The following is an 18479-nucleotide window of genomic DNA, read 5'->3' on the forward strand; positions in this document are numbered from 1 at the left end:
GACCACCAACTAGTTGGTTTAATAGGAGAAAGAGAGAGAGAGAGAGAGAGAGAGAGAGAGAGAGAGAGAGAGAGAGAGAGAGACCAGATCCAACGAAGAGTGGTGCATTTTGTTGTGGGAGTGTTTAGTCAATAGGAGAGCATTACAGAGACGCTGAACAAACTCCATTGGCAGATGCAGAGACATTGTGCATCACAGAGAATTGTACTATTGAAATAACAAGAGGGTATATTCCAGGAAGAGTCTGACAATGGGTAATTTCCTCCCACATACTTCTTGCAAAATGACCACAATGAGAAAATTTTAGAAATTAAATCCAATTTTCTACACACTGTTCATGAATGCAACAAACAAAGGGAGGGGGGGGGGGGGGGAGAGGGGCAGGAGAGGTCAGATAGTCATACCAAAAGTAAAAAGTAGTCCCTGCCACATACTGTCAGGTGACTTTTGGAGTATTGACATTGATGCAGAAGTCAGGAACCCATAATGGTTCAAAAGAAAATGTACCTCATTAGCCACACCACCTCTAAATTATCTGAATATCTATATTCAAGAATTGGAAAAGTTCTGTTAGGTACATGGCAAATAGCAAGGTTCCTTGCAAAACTGCATGACAAGTAATCATATATTGTAAACAAGGCTTTGTATATACAGCTGCAGGTGACTTTTTTCATTGAAAAATACCAGTCTGATCAAGTGAATATTAAACTTGAACAGCAGTGATTTAATATCGTGCAGGAAGCAGCAGCTTTCTTTCAAGTATCAGCTGTAGCTTTCTTCCTAATTTACTCAGTTAGATTTAGCTAGTGTAAATGTGAGCAGCATAGCAGTGGTAGTATAATTCTTAATACAGCATACAGATTAAAATTGACTTTGTTAATGTATACTATGACTCGTTGTACATTCTGGAAAGATATACTTGATAACATTTATCTCACATGATGATTGAATTAATAATTTTTAAAAACTGAGAAAGTTGTGGAATTCTATGAGACTTGCAGTAAAGATAGAATATAGGTAATAAAACGGATTATATTAGTAGGCGAAGCCCTGACAGAGGTGTGGGTACAACATGGAAAAAAATTTAAACAAAAAAACATAACTGAGTAGTAACTAGGACAGAAAAACTGAGGAAGACCAGAGCAGATTTTTCTGAGGATATGGAAAGACTCCACAGTCACAAAAAAAGTCTAACAGAAAATTCTGACTAGTATAGTGCATGGTACTGCAAATCCAAATATGAATGACAGTGACACAGAAAATCACAATTAGTCTGACAGAAAGCTCCAACATCTGCATGAGTTACATAATTTGAGAAGAATGTGTATTAGGAAGTGTAATTATTTCTTTCATACAAATATGAACTCTGGGAATTACCATTGAGTGAAACTGTCTGAGTCCAGTGTTACGTGATGTGGGAACTTCTGTGTTTTGTGTACCAAAAAAAAAGTTGTTTTACTGACACAGCAGTATTTCTCATTTCTTCTTTACAAAGACAATGAGTGCTTGAGGTAATACAGAGAGGTGAAAGAAAATAAACATGGAATGCCTACCTGAGGCTCAGCTCATGTATGTCACTGACGGTTGCCTTGGAGTTTGTCTGCAGGCCAGCCATGTGCTGCTCCCTGTTGGACTCCTCTGTCAGCTGCTCCTTGCTGCCCAGGTCTGGGTGACTGCGCAGAACCTCCTCCTTCTCTACAGGGGAAATGTTTGTGTAATTTGTAAGTTTGCAGCACAAGAGAATCGGTGTAACATGAGGAAAGCAAAGTTTCATCCCCCCCCCCCCCCCCCCTCTCTCCACAACAACAACAACAACAACAACTTCTAGCCATATGCACAGTTTAAAAACGTTTATTTAAATCAACTATTTCCAATTTTGGGTGTTATTTACAAATCCAGCTTCAAATGGCTCTTAAAGTTTTTCTCACTGGTCCCTTGTTTTGTGCAGATAATTGATTTGTGCACCAAGAAAAACAAAGTTTTTTGTTCAAAATTCAGTTAACTTACAAGAGATGTATGTTTACCATTTTAAACAAAAAACTTTTTGTTTACCTTAGTGCACAAAACCAGTTAAGAGTACAAAACGAGGCCCCAGCATGAAGGTAGAGTTGTAGTAAATCCTAAAACAGTAATGGTTTGATTTAAATATTTTCTTAAAATAATACTTGTGGGCTGGATACTGTTTAAATTATAAACCTTATAATTGTACAGCAGCTAAGGTTCTCAACATGATAGTGAGGAACTATTAGTTCTGGAAACTATGTAGTGTGTCACTTTTATTGCTGTATGTGTCTCAGTAGTACTATAAATTGGTGCTTGAAGGTAAGTAATGACCAGTAATTCTGTCTCAGTTTTTTTAGAAGAGTGAAACAGACCTACAACTAGTCCACAGCAAACAGCTTGGACCTTAATTTTAAAAAGACCCACATTATGAAATACCAAACAAATAAAAATGACTTGCAGGTACTAGAAGTAGAGTTCAACTGGCACTAGTTATATGAGGTATCATGTGTGAAGTTCTTAGGCATCCTCAAATAACAAAAAATTTGGGATGGAATAACAATAATATTGCTCATACAGAGTGGAGATGCTGAGTCGCAAATAGGCACAACAAAAAGACTGTCGGAAAGTGAGCTTTTGGACAGCATTTTGTTGTGCCTATCTGCGAGTCACCACTATGTGGTGAGCAGCAATTATCTTTTTTGTAATATTGTTACATTCCATCCTGGATTTTCCATTGTTTAATAATATTGCTCAGTTTTGCTACTTTTTGCACTTAGAAATCTCTCGCTGTGTGCAGGTCACTAGATGAGATTGCTAGCCTGTTTTCCCCTCAATACTGTCCTATAATGTAATCATAATGTATAGTGAAGACTATTATGTAAAGGTGATAACTGAACATCTTGTTCTTCTAAGACATAGGGATCCTCACACTCTTTTGCCAGTACACATACTCTCTAGCGGCACTCGTGGTTAATAACAAGAACACATTTAGTATGAAGTGCACAATTCACCCTCACAGCAATAGAAACAAAAATAATTTCATATGTACACAGCATTAGCCTCCTGTCTGTGTTTAGCATAGATGTGTTTGGGTCCTTAATCAGTATCTTCATTCGCTATACAAAACTGAAGCCACAGCAAAATCTTGTCACAGTCATCTGTGTTCGAAACACTGCTAGAAGAAGAGAGAGATTATACCTCAGTATTTCATCTACATCTATACTCTGCAAACCACCATGAGGTGAATGGCAGAAAGTATATCCTATTGTACCAGTTATTAGGGTTTCTTCCTGTTCCATTTACATATGGAGTGTGGGAAGAATGATTATTTGAATGCCTCTTTGCATGAAGTCATTATTCTAATCTTATCATCACGATCCCTGTGTGAGTGATATTTAGGGTGTTGCAATATATCCCTAGAGTAATCATTTAAAGCTAGTTCTTGGAACTTTAATAGACTTTCTCAGTATAGTTTCCGTCTGTCTTCAAGAGTCTTCCATTTCAGTTTCTTCACTATCTCCTTGACACTCTTCCACGGATTAAAAAAAAACCTGTGACCATTCGTGCTGGCCTTCTCTGTACACATTCAAAATTCCCTTTTAATCTGATCTGGTATTGGTCCTACACACCTGAGCAATATTCTAGGATGGGTTGCATGAGTGATTTGTAAGCAATCTCTTCTGTAGACTTATTGCGCTTCCCCAATATTCTACCAATAAATTGAAGTCTACCACCTGCTTTACCCGCAACTGATCCTATGTTATCATTCCATTTCATTTCATTTCATTACATTCCACTAAAATGAGTGACTTCGAACTAATCCTCACAAGACCGTCATGTGTGCATGGGGAACTGGGTTTCATAGACGGCTCTTCTTTTGTATTACAACTTACACATTTTCGTGTATGGCACTACAACACTTGGAACATTATACAGTGTCAAAAAACACAAAATATTATATGCCCATTTTCATGTACGGCACTACAACACTTGGAACATTATACAGTGTCAAATAACACAAAATATTATATGCCTATAATCACACTGACAGCAAAAAAATGAAAACTGCAATACCAAGACGGAGTTGTGTGACATAAACAAAAGTGCAGAGGTATGTGTCTACATCTTAAAGATGATATCTAGTCAAAATTCGAAATATATGACAGAACAGTCATGAGTATTAGTTACCTTTGAGATTGGACATGAGGAATTGATATTAGCCAAGAATGCCTTTAAGGCTGCAAATATGCCTTTATCAACACCTCACTGAGTTTAAACATTGACACAATGAACTGTTACAAATCGGTTACTTCAGGGACAGCTGCGAGCCAGACACCCTTTAGTGTGCATTCCACTGACACCAAACCATTTGTGATTCCAATGGTGTCAGGTGAGAGCTTGTTGGAGGGCAGTGTGGATGTCTGTTTTGTTTTCTGATTAACGGTGGTGTTGCCTCTGTGCCAGTGGTGGCAGTGTGTTGGTTAGAATAAGAACAACTGAGGGCCTGCAACCAACATATCTGCATGCTAGACATGTAGGACCTACACCTGGAATTATGGTCTGGGATGTGACTTCGTACGACAGCAGGAGCACTCTAGGGGTTGTCCCGTGCATCCCGACTGCTAATTTGTATGTCTGTCTGGTGATTTGACCTGTTGTGCTGCCAATCATGAACAGCATTTCAGGAGATGTTTTCCAACAAGGAAAAGCTTGCTGACATGCTGCTGTTGTAGCCCAACATCCTCTACAGAGCATCAACATGTTGCCTTGACCTGCTCAATCACCATATCTGTCTCCAGTTGAGCACATATTGGACATCATTGGATGACAACTTGAGCATCATCCACACACAACATTAACCATCCCTATATTGACTGACCAAGTTCAACATGTGTGGAACTCTATCCCATAACTGACATCTGGCATCTGTACAACACAAGTCTGCATGCTTGCATTCAACATTCTGGCAGTTACACAGATTGTTAATTTACTGGTGTTTTACTTTTGTAATGGCATATTCTGCACTTGGATTGACCTGTGATCTTGTACTGTTAATCACTTAAATATGTTACCTAGACAAATGTATTCTCAAAACAGCATTACACCGCATTAATTATTTTTTGGTACTGTGATTTTTTCTGTTGGTGCATATTGATTTCCCAGCATCTAAATTGTTTGTTGTTCACATATTATTGTACTTAAAAGAAATCATGTTCTAGAATACAGTGTTCTTTTACCAAAATTATTGTGAGACAGAGGAAACACACAGTTTTGCAATCAGCATTGACTTCTACACTTTGCAAGCTACTGTACAGTACCTGCCAGGTATAACATGTTTTATCTAATAGGAGAAACATGTACAGATTGTCTCTAACCCTTTGAGTCAAGTAGAAATTGAAGATAGTGTGTCCACAACTGATTAGACTGTGACATACACAGCATACACTGCATAACAATAACGTAGCTCATACTGATTGTTCAAAGGGACAACCACCAGTCTCAGTGCATGTGTGGCAACAGTGTGCACTCTCTCAAAGGTCCCTGGTGCCTGTTGTGCCCTGAGACAGGCAGCTTAGACCTTAGCGAGCAGATCTTTATTTGTCTCAATGAGGGTTTTGTTCACCATTGTCTTGACGTAACCCTAGATGAAAAGTCTAGAGGCGTGAGATCCAGCAGTCAAGCTGGCCATGGGAGAGGACCTCACCTTCCAAACCATTGGTGGTCAGCGATGTCCACTGTTATTACATGCTACATGTTGCAGAGTACGACAAACACCTGGGATCTTTGTGAGAGTGCAGCAGAACAGCATGCACCCTTCCAATACACACACTGAGACTGGTGGTCATCACTTTGAACAATTAGTATGAGGTACATAATCATTATGTGGCATATGCCATGTATGTTCATAACACAATAAATATGCTTATCTGACAGTTGGTTCCCTATCTCAATATAGTTAGTTGTGGACCCACTATCATTTGTTTCAATTTGACCCAAAAGGTTTGAGACACCCTGTATACACTCAGTCACTTAAAGGAAGGTCACCCTTGCAGACAGACACATGCCAACTATTTAGTATACCTGATAAAGTACTATCTGTTCTGAAAGAAGCTGCTTTCCTGTGAACTACACTATGTTAAAATTGTTTTTATAAGCATGTACATCATCTAGGGATAGTTTCTTTGGCTAGCAATCAAAACATACAACTACTAAGGTTGGCGTGTAGATTCTGTGAGAACAGAGATATTCCATCAGACTTTTGGAAAAAGTATCCCCACAATCCCAAAGTCAGCAAGGGCGATAAGTGAGAGAACTATCGCATAATTAGTTTTACATCTTGTATATCCCAATTGGCTTATGAGAATACTATATAGAAGAATGGAAAAGAAAATGGAGGAGCTGTTAGATGATGATCAATTTGGCTTTAAGAATGGTGAAGCACCAGAGAGGCAATTCTGATATTGCGGTTGATAAAGGAAGCAAGACTGGAGAAAAATGAAGAGACCTTCATAGGTATGTCAACCTAGAAAAATTCTTCAACAGTGTAAAGTTGTGCAAGAGGTGCAAAATTATCAGGAAAATCTATATGTAAAGATGGCTAATATACAGTATGTACAAGAACCAAGATGGAACAATAAGAATGGAAGACCAAGAAGAAAGAGCTCAGATTAAAAAGTGTGTAAGACAGAAATACCTCTACTGTTCCACCTATACACAGGAGAAGCAATGATGGAAACAGAAAGAAAGATTCAAGAGTGGAATTAGAATCAGTGTGAAAGGATATTAATTCAAAATTCACATATGACACTGCCAACCTCAGTGAAAATGAAGAATTACAGAATTTGTTGAAAGGGATGAACAGTATAATCGGTACAAAATATGGATTGAGAGCAAACTGAAGGTAGAAAAATGTATTGAGAAGTAGCAGAAATGAATTTAGTAATAAACTTAATGTCAAAGTTGGGGTCCACAAAGCAGACAAGGAATTCTGCTACCTTGGATGCAAAGTAACGCATGGTGCACAAAGCATATTAGCACAGGCAAACTGGGCATTCCTGGCCAAAAGAAATCTACTAGTATTGAACATAGGCCTTATTTGAGAAATAAATTTCTGAGACTGTTATTTGAAGCACAGGATCATATTACAGTAGGGAACCATGGACTGTAGGAACACTGGAAATGAAGAGAATGCTTCAAATGTAGTCTGTAGGACGATGACAAAAATTGGGTGGACTGATAACTGATGAGGAGGTGAGGACATCAGAGAATAACTTGCATGATACCAGAGGAAGAAGTAGAAGGTGAAAACTACAGGGGGAGACAGAGACTGGAATAATCCAACAAATAATTGAGAACATAGGCTGCAAGTGCTACTCTGAGATGAAGAGGTTGACACAAGACAGGAATTCATGGCAGGTTACATTAAGTGCTCTTAAGACTGATCACAAAAAAGTCCCAACAGCAGGACAATGTAGCAGTTTCATGATGGTTAACCACTGGTGCACTAACTTTTCTTTTTTAATATGTACTTCAACTGATTCTACATCACAGAACACTCTTCTTTGTGTTAGAATTTGTGGAACATGGATCAATAAATGGATGCTGTAACAGAAAGGAACAATAACAGTTATGGACATTGGTAACCTAGCCATTGAGTACCCATAAACACGTAACAACAGTTGCATGCTGACAGGCTTGTAATGTGTGGAAGATACCGCCTGACATAACCAGAGCCACTACACAGAAATATCTGTCTCACCTTTCTATGTTTGTGAATGCATTGTCACAACTTCTTGAACAGATGGCACCCTCTGAGTCCTGTGCACTGATGGTTTGTCCACAGGCACTGTGACTTTTGGATGCACATACAAAAGCAACTGCTAACTGGGTGAGAGTGGGAGGCAGATGTCATCACCAAACTGAGACATGTCTCCGAGACAACCTGGTCTCGCTCCTGTTACGTGTGCAGCTGGACCTCCATGTCAGGAATGTATTCTCACTGTGGGAATACACCACAAAAGTTTGAGATGGACGAAGTCATTTGACAGTGTGACATGTTACACGCAAATGTCACTGTCCTCCTCTTAAAAAATGTTTGGTCTCAAATTATTCAGAAATACTGTTATAAGAGTTGAAGGATGTAGAGCAAGCAAAGAAGGAAACATAGGAAAAGTTGAGAAATGGAACTGAAGTTCAGGCAGAAGAAATAAAAATTTCAAGGCTTGCAATTGACATTGGAATTTTGTCAGTGATGGCAATGGAGTAGGAAGTCAGTCAAATGGAATTGGCAGTTTCTGGAAAAGAGTGTACAAGAGGAATATCATTGAAAGTAAAACAAATGTATTGGACTACATTTGATATAAGTCAAGTGATGAATTTGAATAGGAAAAGGGACACTAAAAGTATAAACAAAATTTTGTACTTGGGCAGAAAAAAATAACTGCAAACACCATCTGCAATGAGTGGAGAGCAGAGAGAGAGGTCTTCAGCTGAGGTTGGTCCCCTCAGAAGTTGTTGCAGTCAGCAGTGTAAAGTGTGCAGTTCATGCACTTAATTGACATATCCAGAGTGCAGTCAGCACCTATGTGGGTGTGAGGTGAGGAACTGGTAGTTACCAGGGTGCACACATCTACATACAAGGTTTGGAGCTGCGTATCTACATTGCCAGAAAACATTTGTCTGTATACTACAAACATACTACTTGTCCCAAAAATGTGTATTCCTACTCCTATTCCTCTTCCCTGTTCTATAGAGAGAACTTATTACAGTTTGGAAACTGGGTCTAGTGGTGTAATGGTGCTAAGAAATGGTGGTGGCCTAGAGCACTTGCCTGCTGGTGTTAAGCAGTCCAGGTAGTCACCAGCAGCAGCGGCCACATGGTCGGCACTTTGGTAGGGCCTGCCAGAGCAGACGGCCTCGGCAGCAGCAGGCCAGCGCTCCACCACGTTGAGCAGCAGCGCTGCGCACTCTCCGTCAGTCATGGCATTCAAGTCACGCACCCGCACTGTCGGCGTCTTCTTTGTGTGTGGGCACAGCCATGCCAGTGCCATCTCCAACACCTGATAAACTGTTCTGCACCTCCAGCAAATCCGTGCCTTGGCTAAAAATTGGGACATGTAACAGTAGTAGCAGTAATAGTAGTAGTAGAAGAAGAAGAAGAAGAAGAAGAAGAAGAAGAAGACAATGATAGGACAGGTAGTTGTAGAAGCATTTGCCAGAAGTAATTTACGGAAACTGTGGGACATATAAATCATTGTGACAGGACAGAGTGTGGAACCTCCATCTTTCTAAACACTTGGCCAGTCTGCTTAAAACAGTCAATCTCATTTATCTTATCCCTACTGTACAATACTGTTTTATTTATACATTCATCAAAGAAGTTATTTAATGCTGCTAATGTAAAATGCTAGTGCTATACTGTTCTTTCATTTATTAATACCAATCACTCCACATACTGTAAACTCAGTATTTCATAAGGTAAGATGCCACACACTATCAGGGGGCATCAAGATTGTGACAAAGACATTTGGTTTCAATTTCTTGTAGCATAAACTCCCATTAGCTTACTGGAAAAAAAAATTATCAGCATCCTTCCCTAATGAAAGATATGCTGACCTCATAAAGAGTATAAGATATTAGTATCACCCTTTACAGAGCTTTGAAGTAAGGTTGTCCAGAGAAGAAAAAATATTATAATGTGAAAGCATGTTGTAAAATGACTGATTTTTTTACTGTTATTTATTTGTGTTACACATTTTACCAGACCATCTACTATGTATTACCTAATAAGCTTTTACTGTACAGAATAATACTTACTTTTAAACTAGTTTGTTGTCATTGTATCCTGATTCACCTTAAACAAGCTATTTTATAATTCTTTTGCTTGGTAGAAAATGCTGTGCTAGGTTTTCAATACATTCTTTTTTGGGAAAACCTAAATTCAGTCTAGGTATCTTTCCATGATTATGGACAGCACTGTTTATGCTGTAATCATCAAGGTTATATTTGATATGCATAACTGATACTTAAATGTACTCACAAGATGTAGTTAAAATTCTTAATGTTTTTAACAGATTGTTACCACAAATCTGATTTCTGTCTTTGGTTATTGTCACAGTATGGAAGTGCTGGAATAGATATGTATGAAAAGGCCATGAGCAGAATCATGGTTTGGAGGGGTCTATGTTCTCGGTTCCTCTTTGAGCATGGAACAAGAGGTAAAAAGTTTTTGGTCTAGCCTGGACCAGCGGCATTTATATGCCCACTGGAACATTTGTCTTACTATGTTACAATATATTATGCAAGATTTGAATGATGAATTGGAACTAGCATGTGGCCAAATTGTGCAAATAGATTAATTCCTTTTGCAAAAGATTTTATTTGGGCAGAAATTAATACTCAGCTAATGGCACCATTTGTATATGCACTGTTCAGGTTTTACCATTAAATAACTCCAGACTCAAATAAGACTGGTGGTTTGAATTTGGCCCACTGATGTATTGGACATTGACCTAATGTCAGTTTTAACTGTTTGAAAAAAAAAAAAAAAAAAAAAAAAAAAAAAAAAAAAAAAAAAAAAAAAAAAAAAAAAAAAAAAAAAACTCTTGTCACATTTGGATTTTACGTGCAAAAAACATGCTTTTCTGCAAAGTTTTTGAAGCATGCTGCTGCTATGTTTCAAACTTGGGTGAATTGGATCAAATTTCATAAGATGCAAATGGTTGAGAGGCACCATGGCTATACCAAAACAATTACCCTCACAGACACCAATCATATTGCACAATTAGGGGCTTTTGTGTGATCATGGGATCTTTCAGACAGAGGAACATGCAGGGAGGTGACGGACTGTGCATACAGAAAATTTGGAAGACTTGAGTTCTACAGGATATTGAGACAAACCTTAGTCCCTGCTCCAGGCAAGTGGCCTGCCAACATGGGGTAAGCCAAAGTACAGCTATGCGTATCCTGCATGACAACCACTACTGTCCATATCATCTGCAACACTTAATGAACACATGGCACATGGTCAGCGGAACTGTCATTCGTCAGCACCATCTACCATGGCAATGATGCATTTCCAGAAATATGTTCTTAGGGCCTTTTTTCCTCCATCCCCAGTCAGGAATCCCTACCTACAGTTTGTCAACTACTGGAGACCAGGTGCAATAATATCATGGCTCAGTGGTAATAAATAAAAAAGTTTTTCTGGTGGTGGTGAAGGGTGGGGGGGGGCAGATAAAATTTCTGTGGATGAATTTGTTTCTGGTTTTGGAGGGGGGGGGGGGGGGGGGGGAGAGGGAGGGCTGATTTCCCCAACGGGACCATTTCTGTCCAAAACCTATTCCCTGTTACATATATGGTGAGGCATGTAAGAACAAACAGATACAGATTTGATTTGTGTGCTTCTAGAGAGCAGGCTGCATCTACAATAGGAAGAATATTGCACAAAGTGTTAAATGTCACATTGGATGACACTGTAGCTTGTCTTATGTTATACGACACATCATGTATCATGATACTTTACTTGACATGATGCATTACATTGCATGATATGAGTCCTACTACTAACAAGTAAATAATTGTGAATATGGAATATGTCATGGTGTTTTGTCTTAAATGTGTTTGAAGCTACCAGATAAGTCAAAAAGCTAGTTCCTTTCTTTTACATCACTAACTGTTCCCAGGGCATATTCATCTTTTTTGTACTATAATAAGAGCATTTTTCATTCTGGTCATTCTTATCACCCTCTTCTGTATATTGAACACTGTTTTCAATTTTTTTTGCATTTTTTCCCATAAAAGTATTCCAAAACTAAGAATTGAGTATTGAGTATACAAATAGCATCTAACTAAATGACTGGCTTTTACACACTGATGTCAGGTCTGTGAGGGCGTAACATGCTGATGACATACTGTGTGCAAGAATCTTTTTTTATATTCACACCTTTTCAGCTGAGAATCAGTATGCATTCCTCTACCATGCCAGTTGTATGTTGTCTGCCATACTCTGCATAGTGATTTTCAGATTATAGATGTCGATATAAATTTAGATTTAGTTTTGTAGAAGTCCACCTACATTTAATTTAAAACCATAATTTTACTTCTTCATACCAGAATTCACAGCATTTGTTTTCTTTGTGTTTGATGTATAAGGGGTGTTCAAAAAGAAATGAGCCAGAGTATGGAATGTGCAAACTGGTAACAGGAGAGCAATATCGTGGCTTGTGTAATGAGGCGTGATTCCAAACAGTGCATGGAAGTTCACAGCCCACTGCTATAGGGCACGCGTACACATCACATGACTATACAGAGCTAGCAGCAGCATGCATCAATCGTCCAACAGTGCCAGTCGCATTGCAAACAGTGACATTGAGGCATCAAATGAAGAGCAAAGAGGTGTTGTTCATTTTCTGACAGGGGAGAAACGGACATTCATTGACGAATGTCACAAGTGTACAGCAAACACTGCATGTCCCTTGCAAGGGCCAAGGCGTGGCACAAGCACTCCAGAGAAGGACGGATGTCACTAGCTGATGATGCACAGTCTGGAGCACCACACTGCATTGCAGATGACATCATCCAGCTGGTGGATGCACTCATTACTCAGGACTGCCAAGTGATAGTGAAAGCCTTAGCTACCATGGTCGGATTGAGCATTGGAAATGTTCTCCCTATCACAAAGGAATGACTGCACGTGAGCAAAGTGTGGCCCAATGGGTGCCCCACAGTCTTCAACCACACCAGGAAGCATGTCAAATGTCCCACTGTCTTGCTCATCTGCAGAGCTATGCTCGTGAATGGAATGCGTTCCTGGCACAAGTGGTGGCTGGAGATGAATTATGGTGTCATCACTTCGAACCAGAATCAAAATGATAAAGTGTCCAGTGGAAGCATCTAGGGTCACCATCACCACCACCACCACCACCAAAAAAGCCAAGGCCATACACACAAGTGCAGGATAGGTTATGCTGACGTTTTTCTTTGACCAAGATGGCCCCCTTCTGATTCACTTCCTGCAGTGCAGGAAAACAGTGAAAGCCCAGTGTTACTCATAAACCTTGACCACCCTTCGCCAAGCGATCAAATCAAAATGACCAAGCAGTCTCACCCATGGGGTCATTCTGCTCCACGACAATTCAAAGACTCATATGGCCAACAAAGTCATGGCACTTCTGCAGAAATTCAAGTGGGAGGTTCTCGGCCGCCCTCCGTACAACCATTTTCAGTCCCCTTAAAAAGACTCTGAGCGGCAAATGATTCACCTCAGATGATGATGTCCAGCTGTACGTGTGGAACTGGTTAACATCACAGACCCGGTAATTTTATGAGACAGCCATTCACCGCCTTGTTTCACAGTGGGACGAGTGCCTCAACAGCCATGGTCAATACTTCTAACATACAGGTACTGGTTTCTGTAATTATGCCTCTGGCTCATTTCTTTTTGAATGCTCCTTATAACTTTATTGCATATTGACCAATTGTTAACTACACCGAGGGTTTCAATTGCTTTCTCTACAAGGATTTGTCTTGTTTTTCACTGAATGTATTATTGCTGTCATCGGCAAGGAGAATTTTTTTCCCCAATAGTAAAGCGGTTGGGAAAGTGCTTGATGTATATTATTAACAGTGTTGGTCATGGTCTGAGACCTTAAGGATTTCCTATATTAAAAGATTTTCATGTTGGTAAACATTTCACTAAATGTTTGACCTTATTTGAGGTTCATGTTATCTGTACTCTTTGTGATCAGAACCAATCATTAGTTACACCTTTATTCCAAATGATTATAGCTAACTTAGCAGAATTTTGTGAGGAACAGTATCAGAAGCTTTTGACATATTTAAGAATCTGCCTATAATATGCTCATCCTTGTCAAGAGTGTCAAGTACCATTTTCATAAATTCTGCTATGGTTGATTCCTTGCTTCTGTCACTATATAAACTGGACTGTGAAGCACTTAAAAGGTCATATTTAGTCAAATAATTCATTAAGCTGTGAAATGATAATTAAATGGACACCCTAGCTGCAAACAGGCGTTGATGTACTTCATTGGGGACATGTTGAAAATGTGTGCCCCGACTGGGTTTCCAACCTGGGACCTCCTGCTTACATGGCAGACGCTCTATCCATCTGAGCCACCGCGAGCACAGAGGATAGTGCGTCTGCAGGGACTTATCCCTTGTACACTTCCCGTGAGATCCACATTCCCAACAAGTCCACACGCCTAATAGATGGTTAACATCAGGTTTAGGAATAAAACAAGAAGGACTATTTCAACATAAATGTGCTGTAAGATTATTTTACTAAGATAAAATATACAGGTTAACATCAGGTTTAGGAATAAAACAAGAAGGACTATTTCAACATAAATGTGCTGTAAGATTATTTTACTAAGATAAAATATACAGGTTAACATCAGGTTTAGGAATCAAACAAGAAGGACTATTTCAACATAAATGTGCTGTAAGATTATTTTACTAAGATAAAATATACAGGTTGGTGCATTGATAGTGATCGGGCCAAATATCTCATGAAATTAGCATTTAATTATCATTTCATTTCTAGCAAAGCTGCATGGTCATCCATGGTAACTGTTCTTTCGGGAACAGATACTACCGTCATATATCATTAAGCTGTGTTTGTAATTGATTCTGTTATTTTTGAGGATGATGATAGCAGAGGAATGGGCCAGTAGTCCTCTGCATCTTCCGTATTGCATTTTTTATTAGAGGCGCAACTCTTGCCTTTTTTAAATACTCTGGAAAGTTTCCTGATTCATGAATGAAAACACACACAACACTGTTATAATATTCTAGAATATTTATTATTTATTTCAGAAACCGGTTTTTGGCTGTTAGGGCGTCATCAGGTACAAAGATAAGTATGTGGTGCAGTGAAATTCTGTTGGACCAAAGATTTTAAAGTAGTGAATCTACAGAGTATCACCATTTTCAGAGATGAAAATGGTTAACATCAGGTTTAGGAATAAAACAAGAAGGACTATTTCAACATAAATGTGCTGTAAGATTATTTTACTAAGACAAATATACAGGTTGGTGCGTTGATAGTGATTGGGCCAAATATCTCATGAATTTAGCATCAAATGAAAAAATAAGAAGAATAAATCTGTTTGATTGTGACAGGGGAAACAAATGGTGCTATAGATGGCCCACTAGATGGTGCTGCCATAGGTCAAATTGATAGAAACTGCATATTTTAAATATATACCCCCATTTTTATTACACATTCTTATAGTATGCAAATAAATAGGAATTTGTTTTGCTTTGTGATGGATGGTGCTGCAATATTCTCACAAATGTAGCAACACACCTGATAACACTGTGTGCAATTCATTTCTTAAATTAGGTATGATAATATGCTTGTCCAGTTATAATAATTATGCAAAAGTCATAATTTGTTAAAATGGAATGTTCAACAGCTGCAGAAAAGGTAGGTATGGTGTTTATTTATGGCTATTGTGGTCAAAATGCCCAACAAGCTTTGTGCTATGTATGTTGATCATTATCGTGACAGACAGCATCCAAGTGTCCGGAACTTTTGTCGGATAGTTAGTGTATTTAAAGAAACCGGAAGTGATCATCCAAAGAAGAAGATGCAACCAAGAACTGCAAAGATGCCTGAATAAGTGTTTTAGCTCCAGTTGAGGCTAATCCGCACACCAGTAGCAGATAAACTGAGCGGGAATAGGGAATTTCAAAAATGTCCTGATCTATATAAATGACTTGGGTGACAATCTGAGCAGTTCTCTTAGGTTGTTCGCAGATGATGCTGTAATTTACCGTCTAGTAAGGTCATCCGAAGACCAGTATCAGTTGCAAAGCGATTTAGAAAAGATTGCTGTATGGTGTGGCAGGTGACAGTTGACGCTAAATAACGAAAAGTGTGAGGTGATCCACATGAGTTCCAAAAGAAATCCGTTGGAATTCGATTACTCGATAAATAGTACAATTCTCAAGGCTGTCAATTCAACTAAGTACCTGGGTGTTAAAATTACGAACAACTTCAGTTGGAAAGGCCACATAGATAATATTGTGGGGAAGACGAGCCAAAGGTTGCATTTCAAGAAGATGCAACAAGTCCACTAAAGAGACAGCTTACATTACACTCGTTCATCCTCTGTTAGAATATTGCTGTGCGGTGTGGGATCCTTACCAGGTGGGATTGACGGAGGACATCGAAAGGGTGCAAAAAAGGGCAGCTCGTTTTGTGTTTCACGTAATAGGGGAGAGAGTGTGGCATATATGATACGCGAATTGGAATGGAAGTCATTACAGCAAAGACGTTTTTCGTCGCGGCGAGATCTATTTACGAAATTTCAGTCAACAGCTTTCTTTTCCGAATGCGAAAATATTTTGTTGAACCCAGCCTACATAGGTAGGAATGATCATCAAAATAAAATAAGAGAAATCAGAGCTCGAACAGAAAGGTTTAGGTGCTTGTTTTTCCCGCGCGCTGTTCGGGAGTGGAATGGTAAAGAGATAGTATGATTGTGGTTCGACGAACCCTCTGCCAAGCACTTAAATGTGAATTGCAGAGTAGTCATGTAGATGTAGATGTAGATGTAGATGAGAATTCTACATCATCATACATTTCACCCTTACCATGTTTCTATGCACCAGGAATTGCAGGGTGATGATTTTGAACATCACATAAATTTTTGCCACTGAACACAAAATAAATTATGAGGAGATAACAGATTTTTTCATGAGTTCTATTTAGTGGCAAAGCACCATTTACAAACAGAGGTAACGTAAACCAGCATAATATGCACTATTGGGCAATGGAAAATACACGATGGCTGTGACAAATGAAATATCAGCAATCCTGGCAGGTTAATTATGGTGTGGAATTGTGGGAGGACATCTAATTGGGCCTTATTTTATCAATGGAAATCTAAGTGGTGCAACATATACCAATTTCTTAATTAATGTTTTGCCAGTTCTACTACAAGATATTTCACTTCATGACAGAATGGTGATGTACTTTCAACATGACGGATGTCCGGCACATAGCACATGTGCAGTTGAAGTGGTATTAAATAGAATATTTAATGACTGGTGGATTGGTCATAGAAGTACCATACCATGGTGTGCACTTTCACCGGACCTTACATTTATGGACTTCTTTCTTTGGGGAAAATTGAAAGATATTTGTTATCGTGATCCACTGACAACACCTGAAAACATGCATCAGTGCATTGTCAATGCATGTGCGACAATTACTGAAGGCGGTCTACTTGCTGATGAGAGGAATTTCATTACGCATATTGCCAAATGCACTGAAGCTGAGGGACATCATTTTGAGCATTTATTACATTAATGAGGTTATTATGGTTGCTCATGCACTAACAGCATGCATTCCCGTAATTTATGATAAGGTCACAAAAGTAAATATATCACATTGGAACAATAGAAATAAAGTCCAAATGTAACTACTTTTTGTGTTTTAATTTAAAAAACCACATTGTTACCAACTGTTCATCTATATTGGCACGGCATATTATAAGTGTTGGAATATTACAACGCTATCCATCACAAAGCGAAACAAATGTTCAAACATTTCTATTTATTTATGTACTATATGAATATGTAATAAAAATGGGGGTACCTATTTTTTTAAAAAATACAGTGTCTATCAATTTGATCTATGGCAGTGCCATCTAGTGGGCCATCCATAGTGCCATCTGTTTTCCCCCATCACGCTCGAACAGATTTGTTGTTCTTATTTTTTCTTTTGATGCTAATTTTGTGAGATATTTGGCCAGATCACTATCAATGGACCACCCTGTTTATATAAATTACCACAGTTGTTCACGGAAAAAAATAAATTGAACAATAAACTTTGGTGATATGTTCCAAAGTTGTGGCTGAAGAAAATAATCTTGTCTTTAATAGGTCCTAAATTACGAACAGATAATATACACTAGTGAGATTAAGCACAGGAGTAAAACAGCTGTGATTACACAAAGTAATTTTTTCTTCTTTGACATAACGAAATTATAGAATTTGCCTTGAATTGCAAGTGTTTTATATACTTAACTCTTTTAGTAAGCTGGAGTGCTATCTGTATCTGTATCCAAGTGTGTAGTGCACATAAAATGATGTTTTTAGATTCCTGGATTTAAGCTTTCTGGCTACATCCACTGTGATTTTTTCTAAGTAAGGAACTCTACATCTACATCTATAATCTGCAAACCACCATGAAGTGCGTACATCCCATTGTACCAGTTATTAAGGCTTCTTCCTGTGGCAAGAATAATGTTTGAATGCCTCTGTGCATGCAGTAATTATTTTAATCTCATCCTCATGGTCCTTGTGTGAGCAGTACATAGGGAGATATAGTATATCCCTAGAGTAATCATTTAAAGCCAGTTCTTGAAACTTTGGTAATAGACTTTCTCGGAATAGTTTACATCTGTCTTCAAGAGTCTCCCAGTTTAGGTCTTCAGATTCTCTGT

General features: G+C 38.6%; 1 protein-coding gene across 1 annotated transcript in view; it reads right to left on the bottom strand.

Moving 5' to 3' along the window:
• Positions 1-18479, bottom strand: part of LOC124622087 (2-oxo-4-hydroxy-4-carboxy-5-ureidoimidazoline decarboxylase-like) — a 48456-nt gene that overhangs the window by 12488 nt on the left and 17489 nt on the right. Inside the window, exons 2-3 of the mRNA XM_047147664.1 lie at positions 8834-9103; positions 1554-1695 (exon numbers count right to left, since the gene is read on the bottom strand). Of these exons, the coding sequence (XP_047003620.1) occupies positions 1554-1695; positions 8834-9053 (362 nt within the window). The 5' untranslated portion in view covers positions 9054-9103. The remainder of the gene's footprint in view (positions 1-1553; positions 1696-8833; positions 9104-18479) is intronic.

The sequence above is a fragment of the Schistocerca americana genome, chromosome 7 (genome assembly GCF_021461395.2).
Source record: "Schistocerca americana isolate TAMUIC-IGC-003095 chromosome 7, iqSchAmer2.1, whole genome shotgun sequence".
Taxonomy (NCBI): Eukaryota; Metazoa; Arthropoda; class Insecta; order Orthoptera; family Acrididae; genus Schistocerca; species Schistocerca americana.